The sequence below is a fragment of the Nilaparvata lugens genome, chromosome 9 (genome assembly GCF_014356525.2).
Source record: "Nilaparvata lugens isolate BPH chromosome 9, ASM1435652v1, whole genome shotgun sequence".
In the NCBI taxonomy this organism is placed as follows: domain Eukaryota; kingdom Metazoa; phylum Arthropoda; class Insecta; order Hemiptera; family Delphacidae; genus Nilaparvata; species Nilaparvata lugens.
The window spans coordinates 18608584-18634486 of record NC_052512.1 but is presented as its reverse complement, the minus strand read 5'-3'; the positions used below and the strand labels follow the sequence as shown (position 1 = coordinate 18634486).

The 25903-nt window shown below is 37.1% G+C and overlaps 1 protein-coding gene across 1 annotated transcript in view; it reads left to right on the top strand.

The window, feature by feature from the left end:
- Positions 1–25903, top strand: part of LOC111050219 — a 112114-nt gene that overhangs the window by 40324 nt on the left and 45887 nt on the right. The window contains 8 exon segments of the mRNA XM_039435273.1: positions 4309–4566; positions 6213–7397; positions 11674–11817; positions 12705–13084; positions 17116–17966; positions 19363–19908; positions 19911–21027; positions 23295–23568. Of these exon segments, the coding sequence (XP_039291207.1) occupies positions 4309–4566; positions 6213–7397; positions 11674–11817; positions 12705–13084; positions 17116–17966; positions 19363–19908; positions 19911–21027; positions 23295–23568 (4755 nt within the window).

Genomic DNA, 25903 nt, shown 5'->3' with positions numbered 1-25903 from the left:
CTAACAGTATGGAGCAGCTACCGATAAAATGAAAGATATCCTCTGTTTCTCTGCTGTTACACATTGAACAAATACCAATTTCTTCTTCTCTATGTGGGCTATGATTTAATGAAAATAATCCCCCTCTGGCTTCAAATATAAATGATATAACTCCAAGTATAATGAATGCATAATTTGTATTCAATAAATTTTTTTAATCTCATATTGTATGCAGATTTGCAGATTTACAAGAATAATAAATAGTATCCCAAACGATCTCATGAATCAACAAATAATAACGAAGTATATTACATTGAAAATAAAAAAACTGGATAATCCAAGACTATTATTTTGATATCAAAATAATAAAGCTTCCATTTTTAAGGTCTCTTGCAAAATAACTTTTTTTTACATATTGTTGAAGGATGCGTATGATTAGAATCACATATGACTAGAAATCCTCGAGTGCAGCATTTATTTTATTTTTATTCTTTATTCATTTTTTTCCTCTCTTAGTATTGGGGCGCTACTCCTACTGGCGTACAAGTTCTCACTTATGCCAGTAGATTTCCACCAAGCTTATGCTATTTGAAATGTTGAATAATAATGTAATGATAATCCTCAATCCATTCAGTTTGATTGTGCATTATAGCTCTTACTAGTCAGGAATAGAAGTATTTATAATCCACTCGACAGCTGATTCATGACAAATAATTCTAAAGTCCGATTTTTATAGTAAAGCTGCGTTTACACCAAAGTTAATAACTTAATCCTTATAAATTCTATTAGATTAAACGGAACTTGACAAACACATACGTTCATCATATGTATGATAAGTTATGTTCAATCTAATAGAATCTATAAGGATTAGTTATTAACATTTTGTTATCAACTTTGGTGTAAACGCAGCTTTACTGTTGACAGAATCCAAGGTCAGGGCAGTGGACTGTGAATGATAGTTGGTACTAATACCTACAAATAAATCTTTGAATTCTGTGCATAAAAATACTGATAGCTTGAAGTGTGGTAAGTACGCCAATAAAAGACTAAATGAATCAACAAGATGAGATTTAATAACAATAAAATAATAATAGGCAGATGGCCACATACAAAACAATTGTAAGTAGATTGAATAAAATATCTTGGGATAATTACAACATGATAAAACGTTAGAGAAATACAAAATTTAAGTGAAATTAGGTCAATGACATTAATGACCATTGAAGTCTGACAATAAACGAAAAGGTAATATTAATGATACCTGAAATGAATATAAATTGAGTGCTATAATGAAAGTTATTGCTGTAAGGTTCAATCTTAATGATTTATAAGAGGAATAATAATAATATTATTATTAATAAAAATATGACAATGATCTGCAGATAGTGTTCAACAAATAGAGTACATAAAAATATGCGGCATAGGCCTTCAGTGATTTGAATGTCAAGATAGACATCGACAAAACAATTAATAGGCGTCACTGGCCTTAGAAAATCACTTGTAAAGCCAAGGGTAGCTGTCAAATCCAATGAATAGTTGCTACTATTGAATACAATTATATAGGCGTCAGTGGCCTCAGAAAATCACTTGTAAAGCCAAGGGTAGCTGTTAAATACAATGAATTAATAGGCGTCGGTGGCCTCAGTGAATTGAATGTCGAGATAGACATTAATAAATCAATTAATAGGCGTCGGTGGCCTCAGTGAATTGAATGTCGAGATAGACATTAATAAATCAATTAATAGGCGTCGGTGGCCTCAGTGAATTGAATGTCAAGATAGACATTAATAAAACAATAAATAGGCGTCGGTGGCCTCAGTGAATTGAATGTCAAGATAGACATTAATAAAACAATAAATAGGCGTCAATGGCCTTAGTGAATTGAATGTCAAGATAGACATTAATAGATCAATTAATAGGCGTCAGTGGCCTCAGAAAATCACTTGTGAAGCCAAGGGTAGCTGTCAAATCCAATGAATTAATAGGCGTCGGTGGCCTCAGTGAATTGAATGTCAAGATAGACATTAATAAAACAATTATGATACATACGTAAATGAAAATTGAATAGAACGATTTACGTAACCTGAATAAAATTTTGAAGAGGAGATGCAGCCAGGTAGACAGGCAATGACTCCGCAATACCCACAGGAACAGGACATCAGCAAGCGATGATGTGATCTGGCCATGCGATGACAAGAATGGAAACGTCCACCACAGCAGGCGAATCCCCCAGTGGAAATGAGAACAGGAGCAAGTAGAATTCCAAATGAATAATCCGACTTTCAAGTTGTGGAATTTTTAGAATGATTTCCAAACGGTAGAGATGATGAACTTGAAAGTTTGAGTTTCACGAGGTGAAGCCAATTGTAGAAGAATGGCAATTGAAGCCCACACGAGGTTGTAATTTTTGACAAAGTTTATCAGAGTAATATGCGAAGCAATCGATGAATAATTGAATCACAATTGAAGAATAGAATAAATGAATTAATTTGCAGAAGTAATTCACACTTTAAAAACGTTCCGTAGATCAGATAAATAGCAATGGACGCCCAAACGAGGTTGCAATTTTTGACAAAGTTTATCAAAAGGTTTATCAGAGTAAATATGCGAAGCAATCGATGAATAATTGAATCACAATTGAAGAATAGAACAAACGAATTAATTTGAAGAATAACTCACTTTTAAAAACGTTTCGTAGGTCCGATGAATTCAGATGAAAAGTTTAGACCGGGCGCGATATGCACACCCGACTATCCTCCATTGAAAGACAAGCAGCAAACTAAAGGCGCTAGCAACAAAAAGGGAAGGTGGAAATGTCAGCCACGTATGTGAAACGTCTACAAACGTTTGGTGAAAAAGTGGCAAATATGTAGAAAGTAAGATGCCTAAAGACCAAATAAATTCCAAAAAATCGAATAGTACAAATATTAAAATTGCAACGGCAAATAATCCGACGAAAAAATACGAATAAAAGGATAGAAAACCAACTTGACTAGAGCAGTGTCGTAGAACCGACTGTGACGTCACTGGTCAGCGCAGACGCACAAAATGACGACATGATGTCTACGTAGTAGCGGAACGAGTAACAAGTGGAACCGTTCCAATAAATGCTTTGTCAGATTTTACAACTGTAAAACCCGTCTTTAGAATAAATTATTCATCATAAATCAGCTGTCGAGTGGATTATAAATTGCATGCAATCTATGACTCAATGTAACTTGGTAAAAAATCAGGTGTCTATAAACTATTAATACAAGCGATGAGGCATGCAATTGATAACTCGAAGTAGCTTCTTATCTCCCGAATTTTCTCTGCTTTCAACTCGGTAAGCTTTTAATGATAGTAGCATAGCTGTTTACAACCAATAATTAGCATTGTCGGTACAACAACCCAAACAGCCATTAGTTGTTTATACACCGATATCTTGCCGACAGGACAGGACATAATCTACTCTGATTGACAGTATTAGAGGAGGCTGTGAATTATAACTGCGTGAGGTCTACTGTTCACAGAACTACTAGTGTTGAGTGTAAAATCTTTAGTCTAACAACAATAGATCAATTGACAGGGAAATCTGGAGGGAATGTTTTAAACACAATGGGCGATATGAATAAAGTTGAGCATTTGCTTCATTTTCTATGAATAAACGTGAGCAAAACCTTTTGCTCATGCTCATCAAAAAAATAGTTTGAGCATTTGCTCAAAAGTAAAAGCTTTTGCTCAAAATTGTATGAATAAACTAGAGCATTTGCTCAACTTTTGAAGCAAATGCTTCAAAAAAGGTGAGTCTAGTCTAGAGCAGCTTATCACCTTTTGCTCATAGTAAATGGCTCAACTAATTCGTATGAGGAAGAGGAAACTATACCAGATACGATCACAACCAATAGTTAAGAACTATAAAACTCTTTTACTCTTTTTAGATTCAACCATGATATATATCACCATTATTTCACGCTATTATTTCAAAATTCCAAACTCAACTGACCTAAAACTCAATTCATAAATAGAAAACAGAGCAGACGACGCAAACACAAGCGGTGTCTCCCTACTTGCATATTTAGCTCTTACGTGAGCTATAAAAACAAAGTAAGTCCACAAAAGCGAATCAGCTGATAAAAACCCTTTTGAAATACGTGAGCATTTGCTCCAGAGTTAAGGAGCATAAGGTAAGAGTATGAGGTGAAGCTTATTCATATAAAAATGAGTAAATGCTTATGCTTCTACCTAATGCTCATGGGCAAAACCTTATGCTCCATGCTCTTGCTCATGAGCATTTGCTCTAGTTCATTCATATGGGCCAATATTTGACTTTGATTATGGAATTGATAGGTGCCGCCTTTCTACAAGAAGAAGCAACAGTTAGACAATGAGCTACCACAGCTGTATGGCGCCAACCGCAGGGGCCCCGGCCGACCGAAGAAGTCGCCGCCCATTCTGGAGCCCAACCTGCCCAGTTCATCACAGAAGAGAAATCACAAGCATCGTCATCACCACCATCATCACCGTCATCATCATCATCGCCATCATCATCAACAGACAGAGTCAAACAGCAGTAGCACACTGCTGCTCAATGAGATCTGTGAACAGGTGAGCAAGCAATACTCAATTGATAAATCTACTATTTATTTATTAATTTGTCTCCATGGTTGTCCTGTTAAGCTATCACTTGGGTCAAAAGTGGGGTAGACAAAATATCGCATTCCCGAAAATCATATAGTGACGTATATAGCCAAACTATATAACAAACATGCTCTGACATGCTAGCTTTCTGTTTCTGCTTTACAATAATTATAAAATCAAAACATTCGAATAATACAAGAATTTTGCCATTTAAAAGCAAAAACCTAACCTTTCACCTTTCAAATTCTAAAGTTTCTCTGTCTTTTAGGTTATGTTCATATTATTTACAGTTTGGCTATACGTCAGCTTGTGAATTTAAGGGATGAGATATTTTGATTTTCCAAAAGTTGTGTCGGAAAGATAGAGCTACAAAGAATGTAGCTGAATGTATTTTTTAAATGCATTCCATATAAGTGTGTCTGAACATAGTAGTGTGATAATGATAGGGTAGAAGTTTGAAGTACGAAGATCATTTAAACACTCTTAGGTACTGAAATAATGGGAAGTTGAGCCATTCAGTTCATCAAGTTTTTGTTGCAGTCTGATATGAGAAGTTAGTTTAAGATTGAAGGTCAAGTTAGTGAAAGGTTAGGCTAGCCACATACACATTGATTTACGTCGAACGGACGTAAGTCTTGTGAGCTCCACATTCTATTTCTTGTAATAATTTTTGTATGTACATTGTCAATTTGATTTTCTATGTTGTACAAGAGATGAATGAATAAACTTGAAGATTGAAGATTGAAGATTTTTGTTTGTACGATATCTTGCTGACCTTATAAATTCTATTAGATTAAACAGATTATGTTTTTCAAGCTCTTTTTAATCTGATGAAATTCTTAAGGATGAGAAAATATTGTACAAACAAAAATCGATGAGTGTGTGAAGGGCTTTAGGGGTTAGGTTTTTGCTTTCAAATGACAGTATGCTGGTATTATTCAGAATGTTTCGATAATTTTAGAATTAAATATATGTAACTTTATACACTGGACTTTCTTGAACAGAAACTTGATGTACTTAGATTGCCAACCCAGGTGAGATGCTGATGAAGTGAAGCTATCCCTCATGTGAGCATTATCCAACATATCTTATACCATAGAGAAAAGAAAGCACAAGAGGATATCCCATGGTATTGGCTGTTTATGTTCCAACTTTCAAGCCAATTTTTCCATTTTTCTCAATCTGATCCATTATTACTTTCGAATTAATAAAAACTATATGAAAACTTGTAGTACCCTTTATTGTTGAAAACTTTTTATTATTAAAATTAAGTGTTTCTATTACTGTCTAATATTACTGTTTTGTTGGGGTGAGAGTGTGTGAACGACATAGTATGAGAGACTACCAGTGGCACATATCTTCACAAAAAATAACTACAAGGACTATCGGCTTGAATTAACAGTGAAATTTGTAACATAAATGTCCTTTGCCATGGGATATCTTCCTATGCTATCTTTTCTCTATGGTTATATTTATACACTCTGGAGAAGTATTAAAACACCTGAGATGAAAAATATGTTATTCATCATCATTATCAAACTCCAACTATTGTTTTAATTGTATTGCATTAGTTTACAAGAAATTGAAAATTCATTTATGTATGTTTGAAACAGGTGAGCAAGCGGCTGGACATTGCCGCTGTGGAGGACACCATCAAAGAGCTGCCGCCAGTTGTGGCTGCCATTAATGGCCGGCTCAAGCACAAGTCCAAGCTGCACCATCATCACCACCACCATCACCACACAAGTACAGTCAAGAATGCATCTCTCAAGAATGGAGAAAGAAAGAGAATTGTCGCTCTCCCAAAGTCAATTGCTATCAGAAGTCACAGGCATAAGAAACGGAAAAAGGCTAGGAAGAGTGTGCAAGTGGATGCTTTGAAAACAGACCCCAGGTTCCTAGTTGATCTCGATCAACTGGTTGTGGTGTTTGAGAAGCTGTGTCACATAAAGCCACCTGTGAAACCAGTTTCTGCTACCACCACAAAGTCGGATGTGAAACCAGTTTCTGCTGTTTCCACAAAGTTGTGTCACACAAAGTCAGATGTGAAACTGGGTTCTGCTACCACCTCAAAGTTGTGTCACACAAAGTCAGATGTGAAACCAGTTTCTGCTACCACCTCAAAGTTGTGTCACACAAAGTCAGATGTGAAACCAGTTTCTGCTAGCACCACAAAATTGTGTCACTCAAAGTCGGATGTGAAACCAGTTTCTGCTAGCACCACAAAGTTGTGTCACACAAAGTCGGATGTGAAACCAGGTTCTGCTACCACCACAAAGTTGTGTCACACAAAGTCGGATGTGAAGCCAGGTTCTGCTACCACCTCAAAGTTGTGTCACACAAAGTCAGATGTGAAACCAGGTTCTGCTACCACCTCAAAGTTGTGTCAGACAAAGTCACCCAAGCCAGATGTGAAGCCAGTTTCTGCTACCACCAGTGAAGCTGACACATCAAAAACTTCTGTGCCTCCTGTGTCCAGCAAGTCTTCCAAAAGCAAAAAGCGAAAGGACAGGGAGCAAAGCAATGAGGTGGTGGTGGCAGCAGAGGTGCCAGTACAACAGCAACAACAATTGTTGTCAGCTGGTGTTGTAGCAACAGTTAAACGGCGGCCAAAGAAGGCAGCTGTTGAAACGCCCAAAAGTCGCAGCGACAAACTGGAGCCGGCCAACAATGAGCAACGGTTGCCACTGAAGAAGCGCCACTACCACATGTCGAGCAGTACAACGCCACATTTGGAATCATCCAGTCCTGACTCAGATATTGCAGTAGACACACACATCACACCACCTGCTCAACATGTAACTATCACTCTATTTGACTGATTGAAGTTGGTTTAATAATACATTATTTATATTCATTTATCTATTTAATCATTCAGAATTACACAACTTACAGAAAAGTACCACAGGCTTATAAAGCCCAAAACGGTTCCAATTCTAATTTATACAACAGTCCAAATATGTAGCTCGGTTATGTGCCACTTAACATTCATCAATTACACACTCAATTTACAATTGAAAACTCACAAAAATCATTTTTTAATTAAAAAAATACTTCTAAACTAAATTAAATCACAATTAATTAGAAAATTCCAAACTTTGAAAATACTATAAAATTTTCAACAAAAGTCCAGCATAACAATGTCATACGCAGTTGAAAAACATCACCGATAAATCAATACAATAACAGAAAGTTCCAGTGAATAAATAATAAACTATTAATATTTTAACTTACAATACAATAACAGAAAGTTCCAGTGATCAAATAATAAACTATTAATATTTCATCTTACAATTATTCATATAATTTTAAAATTCATAATAATTTTTTGTTCTCTAACATGAATTCGTCTACATTTGAACTTTCCGGTTTTGGAAGGGCGTTGCATGAAGAAGGGAAGGAGCAGAAGGGTGGGGATGGTGTCATTAGACGCGCCATGACATGCAGTTTTAGTGTGAGCAATGGCTTGGTCGGGACAACATCGTGCATTCGTATTTGAAGAGTTTATTAAAAATGGCGGCTCCGTGATCACAACACAGTGTGCGTTCCATTTACATTTTGCTATTGGTCGACGTGATCCCATTCCCACTGGACAAACAATCAGAAATTGGGTATCAAATTTTAGAGCAACATAATCAGCATCAAAAACAAGACCACAAGGCCGAATTAGGACGTCAACGTCAGTGGAAAACGTGGATAGAGTTTGGGCTTTAATTCAACAATCCCCTCACCGTTCTGTTCGGAAACATGTCGCTCCACTAGGATTATCTTTCGGTAGTGTCCGCAGAATACTGCATAAGAGACCTTAAATTTCACCCATACAATATTCAGGTAGTGCAAGAATTAACAGTTAGAGAATTAGACACACAAACAAATTCATGCCGCGACATTCAGCAGATCCCACGCACTGCTGTTTTGATCTTCAGTGATAAGGCACATTTAGGCTACACCTCACCGGAACTGTTAACAAACAGAATTTTAGATAATGGGCTAAGAATAACCCAGGAAACCTACACGAACAACCACTCCACAACCCTCATGTGACAGTGTGGTGCGCTATTGCAGAGTTTGGTGTTGGGGTCCCTTTTTTTTGAAGAAGATGATCAAGTCGCACGCTGTGTTGTGATCACGGAGCCGCTATTTTGAATAAACTCTTCAACTATGAACGCACGATGTTGTCCCGACCAAGCCATTGCTCACACTAAAACTGCATGTCATGGCGCGTCCAATGCCACCATCCCCACCCTTCTGCTCCATCACTTCATCGTGCAACGCCCTTCCAAAACCGGAAAGTTCAATATGACTTACCCTACAGAAAGCCATCTAACGAAAGAAAATAGATTTGTCTTGAATTGTCTCTCCTAAACAATACCAAGGTTTGAAAGTCAGCTGAAAGTTTAGCAAAAAACCTTTGTCATCTGTAAGTAGGTGTTTTCTCAAAAAAAAAAAAAAGTTCTTTATTCAAAATTCTTTATTCAAAAAAAATAATTATACAATCAAATGCATTCCAAAAATCAAATACAATATTGTTTCCTAATTTCTAATATGTGTTCCCTATAGGCTACCCTGTGTGGGGACACTTGAATATATATAATAAAATATTTATATACAAATTTAAATATTATATCATGAAGAACATAATAATTGAATATGGTATTATATTGAAATAAATCAATATGTCAATATTTATAATCATTCTTGCACACATTCATACGCACACACATTCACATATGCGCACACATTCATACGCACACACATTCACACATGCGCACAAACACACACACACACACAAACACACACACACACACACACACACACACACACACACACCACACACACCACACACACACACACCACACACACACACACACACACACAACACACACACACACACACACACACACACACACACACACACACACACACACACTTACACAAAACTTAAAACTATGTACGGAGTGGTTGCTGTTTTTTTTTCATATTTAGTTCAATTTTATTCATAGTTAACGTTTCGTTTTTTTTCAAAGTGCTGATGTAATTATACCATAAATGAATGCGTTTTGAAGAAAGATACAGTGATTGAAATTTGATACTGTCTTACTGTTTACGCATACCGGACGGGATTTGTGAGTTCAATGATCTTTGATTGTTGCAGTGTTCATGTCGTGTAATGTGTAAATTATACTAAATTTAGACCTATATTAATTTAGTAAAAAAATCATTCGGGTTGTCTAGTTGTAAAATGAATTTCTTGATTTTTTTTCTAAATAACTGACGTGACGTTATTTTCCTTGTTGTTACTGGAAGTGAATTGAATATTTTTATAGCTATGTATTTGAAGTGTCGTCTGGAATGTTCTAATCTTGGTTTTGGGAGGTTAATGTCCTGTGAATTCCTGAGGTTTATTCTTTCTCTCATCTGTTGAATATCGAAATTATTTTCAGCTAAATCCAGCAATGCTTTGAATAGAAAAGAATGTCTCACTGATAATATTGACAGTTCTCTGAAGAGCATCATTGAACTATATTGTTTAGGTTTAAAAACCCTTACTGCCCGTTGCACAAAATCTGGTTAAATTTTAATCGTGATTAAAAGAAGCCATCTCATTAAAAAGGCCTTCTCTGATTGGTTCTCCTGAAATCAATCATGGTTAAAATTTAACCGGCTTTTGTGCAACCGGGCCTCAGTCTAAGTATCTTAACTGAAATGTTATTTCTTCCCCGATGGTTGTAACCATGAATATCTGAGTTTACTTGGGATGTATTTAATTCATCTTTTTCATGTAATATTGATTTAAAGATGTAGGCTACAATGATGGAACAGTTGAATTTGAGCCCCTCCAGTTATCTATTTGGTTTGCTAACCTTCTCAGTCAGTAGACAAAGCTGATAACTCTATCTCTCTCCATCTTCACACTGTTCCCAAATTGCCTGTAGGCTAAGTAGAAATATAGTTTCGAATTATAATATAAGCAAATACTTATTAAACGAAAATCCCAATTAAATGTTGTAAATCACCCTGAAGACTTCAGATACTGCAAATATTGACAACAGGGTAAACAGCTAGATGGAAATTCGATGAGCACTACTATACAAAAATCATTTCCTGTGCTGACAAATAATTTTTGTATGGTAGCACTCATCGAATTTCCATCTAGCTGTTTACCCTGTTGTCAATATTTGCAGTATCAGAAGTCTTTGGGGTGATAACAGCATTTAATTGGGATTTTCGTTTGATAATTATTATGTTGTCTTCCTTTCAAACACGACCAAAACCAGCTCTGTACCTTCAACACTCTTTATATACTAGCAGGTACCCGTGCTCCGCAAGGGTTTATTTTAAAACTTGACATAATGAAATTTTGAAGAATTGAAAATAGGCCCATAACCATCCTCGGTTAATTAAGAATCTATATGCAAAATTTCAAGTTAATCAGTTGAATAGTTCAGACATGATGATGCGTCAAACATTATTTTCCTATCCCGTATATGTAAAGCCAGTTCTTTCCTTTATTATAGTATAGAGTTTTTATTTTTGTGTGAAAATGGACTAAGTTTTAGAAAAATGAAATCATAACCCTATTTTGGCATGAAAATTGTAGTAGATAATTTTTTTTTGGGCTCAAAATTGTGTGCGAATTAAGTTATCATTTCAGTTACGTAAAGTAACTTAAGTATTCCAAATTAAGGTTTGAAGCAGTTTGGGCAAATGCCTGTTGTTTTTACATGGATTGTATTTGTATATGAATAAATAAATAAATTACTTTGTCGCATATCTATACTTTTTCACTAATGAGATAAAATTTGAATTATTTGAAGTGAAATTTTGGACTAAACCAACCTATTTTGGACTGAATATGAATAAATAAATAAATTACTTTGTCGCATATCTATACTTTTTCACTAATGAGATAAAATTTGAATTATTTGAAGTGAAATTTTGGACTAAACCAACCTATTTTGGACTTTTTTACTTTGAATTTAGAAGAGCAATAGTAGAAGGTGTCCTTAGTTTTTTTACTCTCCCGTTCTGTGCTTTTTTGTAATAAAATAAATTCCTAATTTATTGTGTTAGATGGTGGAGAAGAGTGAGAATCTTGGGACGGATTCAATTGATGAGGCGATCGAGGCGTGTATCAACAAATATGGCGGTGCGTCAGTCATTGCAACGCCCAAGAAACGACATCGTCCCGACTCTGACACAGCTACCACTGTTCAAGTAATTCATTATTCATTCATTTTTTGGTTGCCATGGAAAAAATTCTAATGTGAAATTTTCAGTTCAATATTATCATCAACATTTTTATAGTTTTTGCTTTTTAAATGAGATTTTGTGTTTGAAAATTGTTTTCTTGATTTTAAAATTTATAAAATAGAAACTTAGGAAGTGAAAGTTGAAAATTTTTAATGAGAAAACATGAAGACAACCCAAGACATAACCTATAAACTTGAGTGTTGATAGGAAATGACATTGGGTAATACGGCAAGGCAGAACATCCGAAAGGATCTCTCTGCTGATAAAAGCCATAAGAATAAATAAATAAATTAATTAATTTATCATGTTATGTAACATTTAAAATTACTTGTAACAGTATTTTACGTCACATGGACGGGAAGGGCCCGTTTGCAGGGCAAGAATGATGTTTCTATAGTGAGGTCCACGTTATAATGACAGTGTTTGATTATCAATGGTATTGCTATCCTTTTCTATTCAACAAAGCGGAAAGCGCTATCTCTTACTCGTTTTGCTCTGTTGCCAGATCGTCTTTTAACAATGTAGAATTAATAATCAATTAACTCAATCAACTCAATCATGAAAATTCATTATGAATTTTAGAAAACTTTTTTGAAAGTTTATATTACATCGATAAACCTGTATCTTTTTTTTCTTTTTTTTGTGTAGTTGAGAAGTTGATATTGTGGTAATTATTCATATTGATGAAATCAGTCGTTTTTTGACAATTTCTTAGTCTTTTTCTTTCAAACCTGTATCTGCTACCGTTTATAGAAGGCATTGACAAGACAGACGACTTTCAACTTAACAGTAAGCAATTTCAGTGTTGCCAATTTATCGCGATAATTATTGGATATTTTTGTATGTTTTAGGTGAAAAGTGGCGCAAACAGTGTTTCCAACTCGTCATCAACGCAGGCGACAAACAAACGAGTCAGCTCCAGTGTTGCCAACTCGTCATCGCAGCCGACCAACAAGAGAGTGAGTTCCAGAAGTTTGAGTCAAAGCTGCACCGTGACTGCTGCTGCCGCCAAGGTGGTAACGGTTACCGCAGTAACTGCTCCAGCCGGCAAGCGAGCCAGTTGCCGGGTAACTGCTCCTCCGCTGGTAACTGCTCCGGTGACTAGTGCAGCGACTAAGCGAGTGTCGGCTCGTAGCTCGAGTGCGGTCGAGTGTGGTAGTGCCAATGCCAATGCCAATGCAACACCTAAACGCAGTTCGTCTCGAGTGACGAAACGTGGCGCCATCACTAGGTTGGTATTGTAAACGTTCTTCTATTTAGGGCCGGTTTCCGAGCTCGGGATTCAGACAAGTTCTAGACTTTAAACAGCTGGAGTCGGAAAATTGTCTTTCCGAAACGGGGCGTAGTCACATTCCACGTTCAAATTGAATTTTGAATAACTAGAATTCAATCAATCAATTTTTATTCCAATCAACACAATACAATATGAATAAAAGAAATCAAAACACAAAAAATCACAATCAAAAATAATTTCTAATAAAATACAAAGACAGGCTTCATGGTGGGGTGTGCTGAAAAGAAAGAAAGGAGGAAAATACCTAGCCAACTATCGTTTCCCATGTAATAGGCAGGTAGAGGGTATCAAAGTAAGGAATGAAGGGGTGAAGAGGAGAAGAAAAAGGGAAGTATTGGAGAAGATAGTAGGAAAAAAAGAGAGAAAAAATGTGCAAAATTTGTAAGCGAGCCCACTTTCAACATCTAAAAGAAATGGCCTTACAAACAGTAGTTTGAGTAGAAATATCGAGATTCATACGTCGATATAGAAGAAAAAGTTACCGGTATGTCCAGGTTTTTATTTCTAGTTTTATTCTTCTAATAATCTTAGAGTCTATGAGGAAATGAAATGGTCGGGAATAAGGTTTATTATTGTAGTGCCTATATAGATCAACTGTTTCCTTAAACATTCAATATTGGTGTGATATGTGACATATCTATTTGCAGTGGGCCTTGAATGGTAATATTTACAATTTAATTTAAAGTGCGAGGAAAAAGGGATTTATATTTTATCAAGTATTCAATTACGGTTATAATTGAACACAAAATTAAATGAAGAGAAAATAGTGTATAATTTCAGCTATTTTGAATTATTTGGGATATTCCATTTCGTCAAGGAAAAACTTTTCCAATCATAGAAATGAGAAAATGAAGATTATCATAAAAACTGCGACTACGCCCCGTTTCGGAAAGCCAATTTTCCGACTCCAGCTGTTTAAAGTCTAGAACCGGTGATTATTTGAAAATAAGGCTATCTCCAGTTTCTGACCGAGCGAAGTGAGGTATAAGATTCATGTCGATGTTTATGAATTTCATTTCGAGTTTGTATGTATGTTTGTTCCGTTTACGGCGAAATGCGGTAATAGATTTTTATAAAATGTGACAGGAATGTTCGTTTTATGATTGCGCGTCAACGTATATTAGTTTGAAAATAATTTTTTATTTCAATTTGGAAAAAGAATAAAAGGTTTATGATATAATCTCTTTGAAGTACAAATAGTTCTTTCCATCATTATGGGATACCTTGCCTCGCTACTCAAAATGACTTTGAACTAAAACACAGGGAGAGCTAGCCTCTCCAGCTACTCACTCCTCTACCTGAATGCCAAACCTCTCTAACTACCTACTCATCTATCCACTTTCTCCTCTGCTATTTTCTCTTGTGTAGACAGTAGTTGTAATCAAACAGCTGAAGATGTGGCTAATGGAGCTACGAACCAGGTTCTGTTATTTTATAGTATTATACAGAGTGTTTAGAAACTCCCTACCAATACTCTAGGGCATTGTTCCTGGGTAAAAAACATATCTAAATATCATATTTAAATTGTCCGGAAGTCTTCAGTTACTCACAAAGCGGCCATTTTGCTTTTTCCACTTATTATTATTTTTTAAATAAAGGTTAAGCCGTGTCCACACTGAACAAATAATGTTCGGCAAACATGTTTGTTGAGGAGCTCAGGGACAAACATTTTAAAAAGTTGGGACAATCATTGTTTGTCAAACAAAAAATTACTGTTTTTCCAAACATTTTCAGTGTTCACAGCTGTAAAACATAAAACCTGTTCTTCCCACTTACAAATATTTTGTTTGGTGACGCGTCCACACTGGCCACGGGCAAACATTGTTTGTCAAACATAATAAAATTTGCCCAAACTTTTTCAACAAACATGTTTGTCGAACATTTGTTCAGTGTGGACACATTTAAACTTTGCACAATCATTATTTATAACAACTAGAGAAAAATACAAAAAAGTTATGATAATTTCTCAAATTTATAATACAAAAGGGCGACCATTTACAATTTTGTTTCTTACATAACTCAGAAACCGTTGGTTTTACAAAAAAATACAAAACAAAAAATTACGACTACTCTACCATGAACGTTTTCATTGGGAGAGTTCACAAGATGGTTGGTACTTTCCCAGGGAACTTTACCACTAAAGGCCGGCCGTTTGCACAGTGTAAGTTTGAGCTAAAGCTTAAACCAAATCTGGATTTGTTTTGGTTTAAACTGAAATTCCGTTTGCACAGTATCAGTTTAAACTCTGTATTGAGTTTAAACTCTGGGAAAGTTTAAACCTCCAAAGCAGGAGGTTTAAACCAAATAATTTGGATTAACTTGAAATCTGTAAAGATTTGATGGGGAAACAGCTGATAGTAAATTATTTTCCGATAGTTGTTTTTAATGCTTCTGTAGACGATAATATTATTATTTATTTAGGTTATAGTGAATCATTATTACTTTCCTTGCCCTATTACCATAGGTAAGGAAAGTATTGCTTTCCGAAAAAATTAAGGTACCCCAATTTCTAAATTTCTATACGTTTCAAGGTCCCCTGAGTCCAAAAAAGTGGTTTTTGGGTATTGGTCTGTATGTGTGTGTGTGTGTGTGTGTGTGTGTGTGTGTATGAGTGAGTGTATGTGCGTCTGTGTACACGATATCTCATCTCCCAATTAACGGAATGACTTGTAATTTGGAACTTGAGGTTCTTACAATATAAGGATCCGACACGAACAATTTCGATCAAATGCAATTCAAGATGGCGGCTGAAATGAAGAAAATGTTGTCAAAAACAGGGTTTCTCTCGATTTTCTCGAAAACGGCTCCAACGATTTTGATTAAATTTATACCTAGAATAGTCATTGATAAGCTCTATCAACTGCCCCAAGTCCCATATCTGTAGAAATTTCAGGAGCTCCGCCCCATCTATTCAAAGTTTGATTTTAGATTCTCAATTATCAGGCTTCAGATACAATTTAAACAAAAAAATTCGAGTGGAAAAGATTGAGCATGAAAATCTCTACAATTAATGTTCAGTAACATTTCCACCTAAAATTGAAAATAATCTCGAAATTCGAGAAAATGTGATTATCCAATTGCAAACTATTTATTCTATTAGATGATTCACTATGAAGAGATAGCAGACCTCGTATGTCTCCAGCGTTATTGACCTGTCACCAGCTGGCTCAGATATTTGACTTGAGAAGCGCATGAACACTAGCGTCAGGTGATTAATTTTGATAAAGGCAAGGAAAGTTGTGTGAGTGCGCCACACCAGATTTTTTGAATGTAAAAATAATTGAAATGGAGGAATTGATAGAAGTTTTCAATGCGATTGATAAAGATGACTGCGAAGAAATTTTTAAACTGAGAAAAATTGGGCAAAAAACAAATAATTACAATTTCTGGGATAGAGCATTTTTTAACGGTTTTGCTTGAGTACAGCAACTGCCAATTTAGTATTTTGATTGAATAAACCACTTGATAGAAATTGCAATTTACAGCTTACAGCTTTGTGGATTTTTAACAAGAACAAGAAAATACTAAAATAGTAGTAGCTACATAACCTCAATTTACTGATGGTTTGTAAACAAATAACAAATTTCCTGTAAAAATCAGCCTTCCTGATATTATAAACGATGACATTCTATTACCAACTTAACGCTAAACTAGTTTAACTTAAACTGACTGAAAATCAGCCTTCCTGATATTATAAACGATGACATTCTATTACCAATTTAACGCTAAACTAGTTTAACTTGAACTGGATTAGTAAATGCACTGAGAAAACCGATTCAAGTTTAAACTTTCAGATTAACTTAATTAATCGAGTTTAGCAATCCATACTGTGCAAACGGCCCTAACTCCACTAAAGAAAACTAGGCTTCAAGCTTTTCATTAAACGTGTATCACACTATAGTAGGCCTAGATTTATTGATTCTTGCAAATTTGTACATTTTTTGAAACAATTTGTTTTGATTTGATAGGTGCAGTGTGGACGTTAGCAGTGAATCGACGGACCAACCGCTGATCACACCGATCCCCGACGAAGCTCCAAAATGTAGCAAGAGCCGCGCAGCCCACAAACCACCGCCAGCCGGCGTTTTTGAGCCGTCGACAAAAATCGACGACTTGGTCAGCCTGCCGAAAATCGCAACCAAAATCGACCAGTTGGTCAGTTTGCCGAAAATCACTCCGCCGCCTATCAAGACGTCCGTCTGTCAAGTGATCAATAAACTCACGGAACGTTTGAAAGGTCTGGATGAGAGGAATAAAGTGCCGGAACGTGTGAAAAGTGGTCTGGATGACAGGAGTAAAGTGACTGAACGTGAAAAGGATAAGATCACGGAACGTGTAAAAGGTAGTCTGGATGACAGGAATAAAGTGCCGGAACGTGTGAAAGGTGGTCTGGATGAGAAGAGTAAACTCACGGACCGTGTGAAAGGTCAGGACCAGAGTTGTACAAGTGACGCGGACGCGTCCGTGTTTCGCAACCTTAGAACGAAGCGCGCAAATCCGTCTGAAGACGGGAAAATCTCCCAGGTAGATGTGAAAAGTGTTTCTTCATCAATTCCTGATGAGGTAGATGTTGAAAAGTCGGAGAAACCGAAACTTTTAGATTGTTTATTGGTTTCTGATGAGGATAAGTCGAAAAAACGGAAACTGATTAGAGATGTGCGAGTGCATGTGACTAAACTGTTGCCCTCCGATCTGGTTGTCACAACTTGTAAACCGGTTGTTGATGTGCCGGCGGCCAAACCGAAGGTTAAACGGCGCAAAGCGATTAACAGAACCGGGTTTCCAGTCAAGAAGAAAAAGAAGAAGAAGGTAGAGCAAGGTAAGGCGTGTATTTTGTTAATAAGATTGCTTGTTTGTTATTTTCATGTAGATATAATTCATTTACTATTAAGGATGTTTTTTGTAACATAGAATGACGAATTAAGTTCTATTCTATTTTATCAAGCTATGCTATAGTGAAATTCACGTTATAAAATCGGTAGAAATGATTGATCTGAAGTGTTGCCGATTCTCTGCTTTGCCACTGCCTTTTAAAGTAGATAGTACCATAGCCACCTCTAATACAAGGCCGCGGCATACGATATTGCATCGTCGCAGTGTAGGCCTAGAATCTAATACATGATTGGTGAAAAAGATCAGCTGGTATTTTTTTAAAATCTTTTTCACCAATTATTGTATTAGATTCTAGGCCTACACTGCGACGATGCAATATCGTATGCCGCGGCCTTGTATTAGAGGTGGCTATGATGGTACATCAGATATAGCTGATTCCACTATATCCGATGTAACATTAACTGTTCATTCATGTTTAACATAATTAATCATATTTTGATCATCAAGATCAATAATTACCAATTTTAACAATCTGTTTCGAAGAGTTGCTCTCTATAGTTCTATGTCCCATGAATGAAATTTGAACATTAATTCTGAAAAATCTAGAATGAAAAATGAAATTTGGGATTCGAGGTGCACGAGATTGATATTTTTAGAATCTATGTGCAAAATTTGGAGATCTAGATCATTTCCGTTTTTCCGGTATGCAATCCACAAGTTGACATGTTTTGATGCGAACAAACGAACAAACACAAACCTATAGGGAGGTCCACGTTATAATGGCAGTGTTTAACTAACAATGGTATTGCTATCCTTGTCTATCATTCAACAAAGCGGATTGCACCATATCTTTCTCACTTTTCTCTGTTGCCAGATCGTCTTTTAACAATGTAGAATAATTAACTAAATATTTCTTCTTAATTAGGAAAATTCTTTATGAAATTATTTAAAAATATATTTTCTTGTTTCATAAAATATAATTAAATATTTTCAACGAGAATGACCAGTTAATATCACAGCAATAAACCTGCATCAGCTACCATCTATAGAAGGCATTGACAAGACAGAGTATCTGCAACTCCTATCTTTCTCCACTGCCATTATAACGTGGACCTCCCTATACTCTTTGATTGATTGATTTGATTTGATTTTGATTTGAAACTTCTTTATTGTCAATACAATTTTACAAAACAAAAATATATAAATATCCTTCAAAACAACAAAGCCCAAAAGTAATAACCTGTTATTTAATTAATTATCTGTTAGTTAATTCTTTCGTATTATATAGATAAGTTTTATGATTTTTTGGTGATTTTATTGCTTTCAGTTATTGTAACATGTGAATTGGAATGATCAAAATTGATTTTTTTTTTCATTTTCAGTGATAAGAGAAGAAGAGGGGACACTGGGTCCTCCCCAGCTGGAAGACCAGACCAAGATGGTGGCGTGTATGCAGTTCGATGAGACACCCGCTCTCTCTCCCGTCTCTCTTTCTCCCAAACGAGAGTCGGCTCGACAGAGGATTAACAACAAAAAGAGCTCCAACTCTACTTTAAATACTAGTTCTACCACTTGTGATACAATGTCCGATATTAAGGCACTTGTTAGCCAGCTTAAGGAGAGAAAACTTAGAAATAAAGAAGAATTAGATGTTAACACAGATGAGCAACAAGCAAGCTTGATAACAATCAAGGATAGTAATTTGATAAAAGATAAGATACTTACTGATGAAGAAAAAAATGATTTTAACAAAGATGAACAGTTACTGGTAACAGCTAATGTGACTGACAAAAAACTTGGAGATAATGAAGAACCAACCAATGAACAGCTGATATCTATCGATGAGAAAAACCTTGAAGATTCAGCTTTCATTGACAGTGGCAAAATGAAATCTAATAAAGGTAGTTGGGGGTTAGAAAACGTGGAGTAGCTTCCGATAATGTTGTTAAACAAGAAGCAATCAATGTGATAAATAACAGAAAACGCAGAGATAAGGAAGATTTGGTTCTTAACAAAGATGAAATGATAACAAACAAGGATAGTAATGTGATAAATAGCAAAAAACAACGTAGAGATAAGAAAAAGCTAGAGTTGAACAAAGATGAAATCATGAAAAACAAGGATAGTGATGTGATAAATAGCAAAAAACAACGTAGAGATAAGAAAGAGTTGGAGGTTAACAAAGATGAACTAATAACAAACAAGGATGGTGATGTGGTAAGTAGCAAAGAACAACGTAGAGATAAGGAAGTGAACAAAGATGAAGCACTGAAAACAGACAATGTGATGATAGACAGTGTAATGAAGGGTAAGAAACGAAGAGATTTGGATGTTGACAGAGGTGAGCTGAAAGTAAACAAGGATAATGTAACAAAGGAGAGAAAACGTAGGGGAAAAGAAGATAGGGAGTGTGTGAATGAGGGTGTCAAAGAGGAGGGAGTGGAAGAGAAGGTGGAGGAGGTGGCTAGGAAGGTGGAGGAGGAGAAGGAGACTAGAAAAGAAGAAGCTGTGCTGGTTGTAACTAGTAGGAGATCGACCCGAAAGGTGGGCACAGAAGAGAGGAAGGAGGAGAGTGAGATGAAGGAGAATGTGGTTGGAAAGAGAGAGGAGAAGAGAGTGACGGCGGAAAGGAAATCGTTGAAAGATATAACGGACAGGAAACAGAAGGGGAAGGGGAAGGAAGTGGGTGTGGCGGTCGAGAAGGAGAAGGAAGAAGAGAAAGAGAAGGAGGATGAGGAAGAGAAGGAGGAAAGTGTGGTGCAAAAGAAGATAACACGGAAATTAGCCAAAGATACGGATGAAAATGGGGAGAAAGAGGGGGGATGCGTCGAGAAGAGGCCTAGACTGGAGTTGGAGAAGAGAGTGAGGCACAAGTCTCAGCGATCTCAGCGGCTGCGTCTTCGGGATAAGGCCGAGGCTAGTAAACGACGCAAAAGGAAAAGGAACGGAGTGAGAAGAGGGAGGACGAAAAGGATGAGGTCGATTGAAGAGGGAGTGGGGGAGAAAGAGGGAGAGAGAGAAGGCGACCCTCTGCCGTCAACTGCCAGGTTAGTTTCAAATCAAACTATGCCGGTTGCCCAAAAGCCGGTTAAATTTTAACCGTGATTAATTCCAAGAGAACCAATCAGAGAAGCCATCATTTAAAATACATCTTTCTTGTGAAATTAATTTTTGTTAAAATTTAACCGGATTTTGTGCAACTGGCATTTGGTCTTCCATATTTAGGGCCAGATGAGTTCTATCTACACTTCAAACAGCTGGATTCAGAAAATTGGCTCTCCAAAACGGGGCGTAGTCGCAGTAAATAGTTGCAGCAAAATAAATCTTCATTTTCTCATTCCTATAATTGGAAACGTTTCTCCTTGACGAAATGAGACATTCCTAAATAATTAAAAATAGCTGTAACTTTACACTATTTTGTCTTTATTTTATTTTTTGTTCTATTTTCTAGTTTTTCGAAATGTTATTTAAACGTGGACTGCGACTACGCAGTGGACTGCTCAGTTTCGGAAAGCCAATTTTCTGACTCCAGCTGTTTGAAGTCTGAAATCCCGAGCTCGGAAACCGGCCCATTGTATTAAATACAGTATGAGTTTAATAATATCGTGTGACCTGGCTGGCTCAGGTCTGGTGTCAGAGGTTTCAGATCTGGTGTGGCGCACTCACACAACTTTCCTTGCCGTTATGAAAATTGATCACCTGACGCTAGTGTTCTCGCGCATCTCAAGTCTACTATTCAAAGATATGAGACAGCTGGTGATAGGACAATAACGCTGGAGACACACGAGGTCTGCTATCTCTTCGTAGTGAATGATTTAATAGAATCAACAGTTGCCAAAAGTTTGCAATTGGATAATCACATTTTCTCAAATTTCTAGCTTATTTTTAATTTTAGGTGAGAATGTTTTCGGTCGTTTTCGCGTTTTCCCCTTTATCCATTGTTGGTCTATCCTAGTTGGTAGTGACGATTCACTGAAAATTATACAAGAGGTGAAATTGGAGAGAATTCTTCTCAGATCTCTGTCTTCGAGTTCAGAGGAAAATTTTCAGGTACTCCAAGTTTCAAAAGTCAACAATTTGCTAGTATTTCTAACATTTCCCAGAAGAGGCCACTTGGAGCCACTCGAGTGGGGGGGGGGGACCAACTGCGATGACCGATGGAGAATTCCACGCCTCGCCACTGATGAAACTGAGTTTGACATGATTATATATGCTATGATTCTTAATTTGAACTGTGATATGGATGTTTCTTGTTTTTTTAACACCCAACTGTTGATCTTGACTAGAGATTTAAATTAAAATGTGATGTTCCTAAAACTGAAAGATTGAACTGAAAATTGTTCAAGTAAACAATAACTAGGACTGAAACTGAAAATAATGAATTGATTGATACTGTTCTATGCCTGACAAGATGTAATTAATTATTTCTTATTGACAATACTCTATGTTTAAACCAAATTCTAGAGTTAATAAATGTATTTTTCCTCCACCTCCTGTCTAAAGTGCTTACTTTACTCCCTGGAACATAATACTAAAGTGTCACTTTTTCGCTCTTGGGAAGAAAAACAGGAAAACTCCCTAGTACGTAAAAGTAACTCCATTTAAATAACATGGGTAGCATCTCTGTTTCAAAAACGTATATTTGAAATAGGATAGAAGGTCTAAGCTCAGATGAGGAAGCATATAGAGTAGTCATTAAACCAACAAAATTCAATACCTCAACCAGACATTAATTTGTTCAATATATGAAACTCATGTTTGTATGCTAAAATTATTACAAACTTCATATCACTGTACTTAAAAAATATATGAATATTTTTTTATATTCCATGTTATTCAAAATACCAGCCAACGAATATTCCTCATTAACTAATCAAACTTGAAACGGGAACTTCATCATAGCTGTAGTTGTGGCGGCCATTGTTGTTACAACTTTTGCCGTCTGATAGCGCATAGCGCTGTCGGCGGAGAACTGTGATTACAAGCCAGCCCAGCTGTTTACGTTTTAGATTATGTTGTAACACATTGTTTGGTCACGTACGTTTTTAAAAATTATTTTATTTGCAGTTTTTATAAAAATGTAGGTGGAGGAAAAATGTTGTGTATATCACGAGTGAAAAATGTTTTTTCTCCCTCAGGAAAATTGTTGCCCTCGGCTTCGCCTCGGGCTTCAAACTTTTCCCTCAGAGAGAAAAAACAGCACTTTTAACTCTAGATATACAAATAACTATATTTATTTATCCTCGACTGGAGTCGTACGACTTGAGTGGAGGTAGTGTGAGTTGAGCCTAATCGTTTGCTGCAAATGTTGCAGTGACCTGGAGGAGGAGCAGAAGGTTGGAGGAGGTCTGGGAGGAGGAGGAGGAGTGGGGGAAGGGCGTAAACGCGCGTTTGTGCCACGTTGGCGAAAACGCTACCTGACTGCCGGCCTCTTCTCGGACGTGTACAAGCGCGGCGGAAGGCAAGATGGCGGCGACCACTCGCATGAGAGAGACAGAGACAGAGATAGGGACAGAGACTGGCGCGTGTATCGGCCCGATGAGCACCGCTACGGTTTGATGCCGGCACCCATTTACTGCGCCAAATGGGTGAGGCTACCTATTATTATTATTATGTTCTGTCTCCATTTTACTGGATATGAAGGTGGAATTGGCTATTAAGCAAAATGACACCTCTTTCTATTTTGGAATATTCAAAAACTTCTAACAAAATTGATGTTGTGCACAGTATGATTGCTTTCTGCATTAGATTTAACACCCATGCTGACAATCCCAACTTTTTCAACTCATCAGCCAAATCCTTAGGTACCATCCCTGTTGCTGACATCAATAATGGCGGCACAATTGCAACGTTTTCCTGCCTCCACAGCTGCTTTATCTCATCTGCCAAAGGCAGGAATTTGACAACTTTCTCTTCACTATACTGTTTTAAATTATGTGTATTGGGAATGCCAATGTCTATGAGGAAGGTGGTCTGTTTCTGCTTATCTTTGAGTATGATGTCCGGTCTATTGTGGGCTACTGGTTTGTCTGTAAGAACTGACCGATCTCAGTACAGCTCGTGAGAAGCATTCTCCAAAACTGTACTAGGAGTATATTGGTAATATGGTACTGAGCTTGGCAACAGGTTGTGCAGACATGCTAAGCTCTGATGTATGATCCTTGCCACGTGGTTGTGCCGGTGAAGATAGTCAGTTGCTACCAAAGCCTGACATGCACTTGTCACATGCTGGACTGTTTCAGATGCCTGGTGGCATGTATCATCGTCAAGACTTTCTCGTGTATTTCAAATAGTTTCTAGTATCAAGACACTGATCTTGGATATCCACCATGAATCCTTCAGTCTCTGCAAAGATGCCCCCCCCCCAACTGAGCCAATCATTATTATTATTATTTTTGAAGGGACGGATTCAAGGATCCAAAGGTTCAAAGAACCCCACACGTCAACCGAAGCTTATTGTGTTCCCAAGGAGAATGTTAGTTTGGCAAATCAATACCTGTGTCCTTTACAAGAACCAGGAGTTTTTCCCTATGCTCCTATTCATCCTATGCATCCTATTCATCATTTGGTTGCTAGTCGCAATCCAGTGTGATATGCTTGGCAGTCTCTTCAGACTGATTGGTCCTCGTGACCTACGTGAGTTCCACTCCTGGCTTTTTTGTAGGTCCTTCCGCTAAGGGTGGGGACGCCATACTGCCTCTAGGGCGCCCGGCCTCCTTCGGCTCAGCCTCTTGACCCACATTTGTGCCTGGAGTTTCAACCATCTCTGGTCTCTTGGGTTTTTCTTTTTGCCCCTCCGAAACTTTTCAGGGTCAAAAGCCTCACCTCTCCCAAGAAGTTTTGTGTCCTTCTTTGAGCAATGGTCTGAGAAGCTCATCCTACCTCTCCAGTTGGGATGATGCGATTGAGCTCACATCATACATGTCGTGATCAGTAGAAGCCTTCTCAATGTTGATAGCCTCTACATAAGAGTGCAACGGAATTTCCTGTGTTCCTGGGCACCCATTTCAAATTGAGGAACCTGCCCTGATGGGGCAGATCCCGTGCGTTTGAAGGCAAGGCAATTTCTGGAGTTGCCTTGGGGTTTGGTTTGTTCATGTGGTTTCCACGAACAACTAGGGAAGTGGAGTCAACCCAGACAGAGCCCCGCATGTCCAGGCAAGGCTAAATACTACAGGAAGGCGCCTGGTATCCTGCAGGCGCCGTTAAGCCGTGTCCACACTGAACAAATGTTTGACATACATGTTCGGCAAACATGGTTGTTGAGGAGCTCAGGGACAAACATTTTAAAAAGTTTGGACAATCATTGTTTGTCAAACAAAAAATTACTATTTTCCAAACATTTTCAGTGTTCATAGCTGTAAAAAATTAAACCTGTTCTCCCCACTTACAAATATTTTAATTGTTGACGCGTCCACACTGGCCACGGGCAAACATTGTTTGTCAAACATAATAAAATTTACCCAAACTGTTTCAACAAACATGTCTGTCGATCATTTGTTCAGAGTGGACACGGCTTTAGAGACACCATATAAAAGTTCCACTCATCAGCACGGTCCACTTAACACCTTGGGTTGGCCTAAGAAGAAGTAAGAATATGGCCAAGTAAGGTCGACAGATAGAAAAAGAAATAAAAAATGGCACAAGGCCAGCTCAATGAAAAACGTGCCATTCTAGAAATGAAATGTTCCAAAGCTTATTAACAAGGAGAAGAAGGGTTTTGGAAAGGGGGTCCCTTTTATATTCGCCTCCTACGAATATTGTGCGTGTATTCTGGTGTTCAACAAATTCTTTATAACGATGTTTGACTCAAATCTCCCCCAACCCACGGCTACCTAACAGTTTTGTTCTTTCCTCACTTCTTCTTCTCCTTCTCCTCCTTCTCCTTCTTGTAGCCGCTACTCATCATGTTCACTAATATCT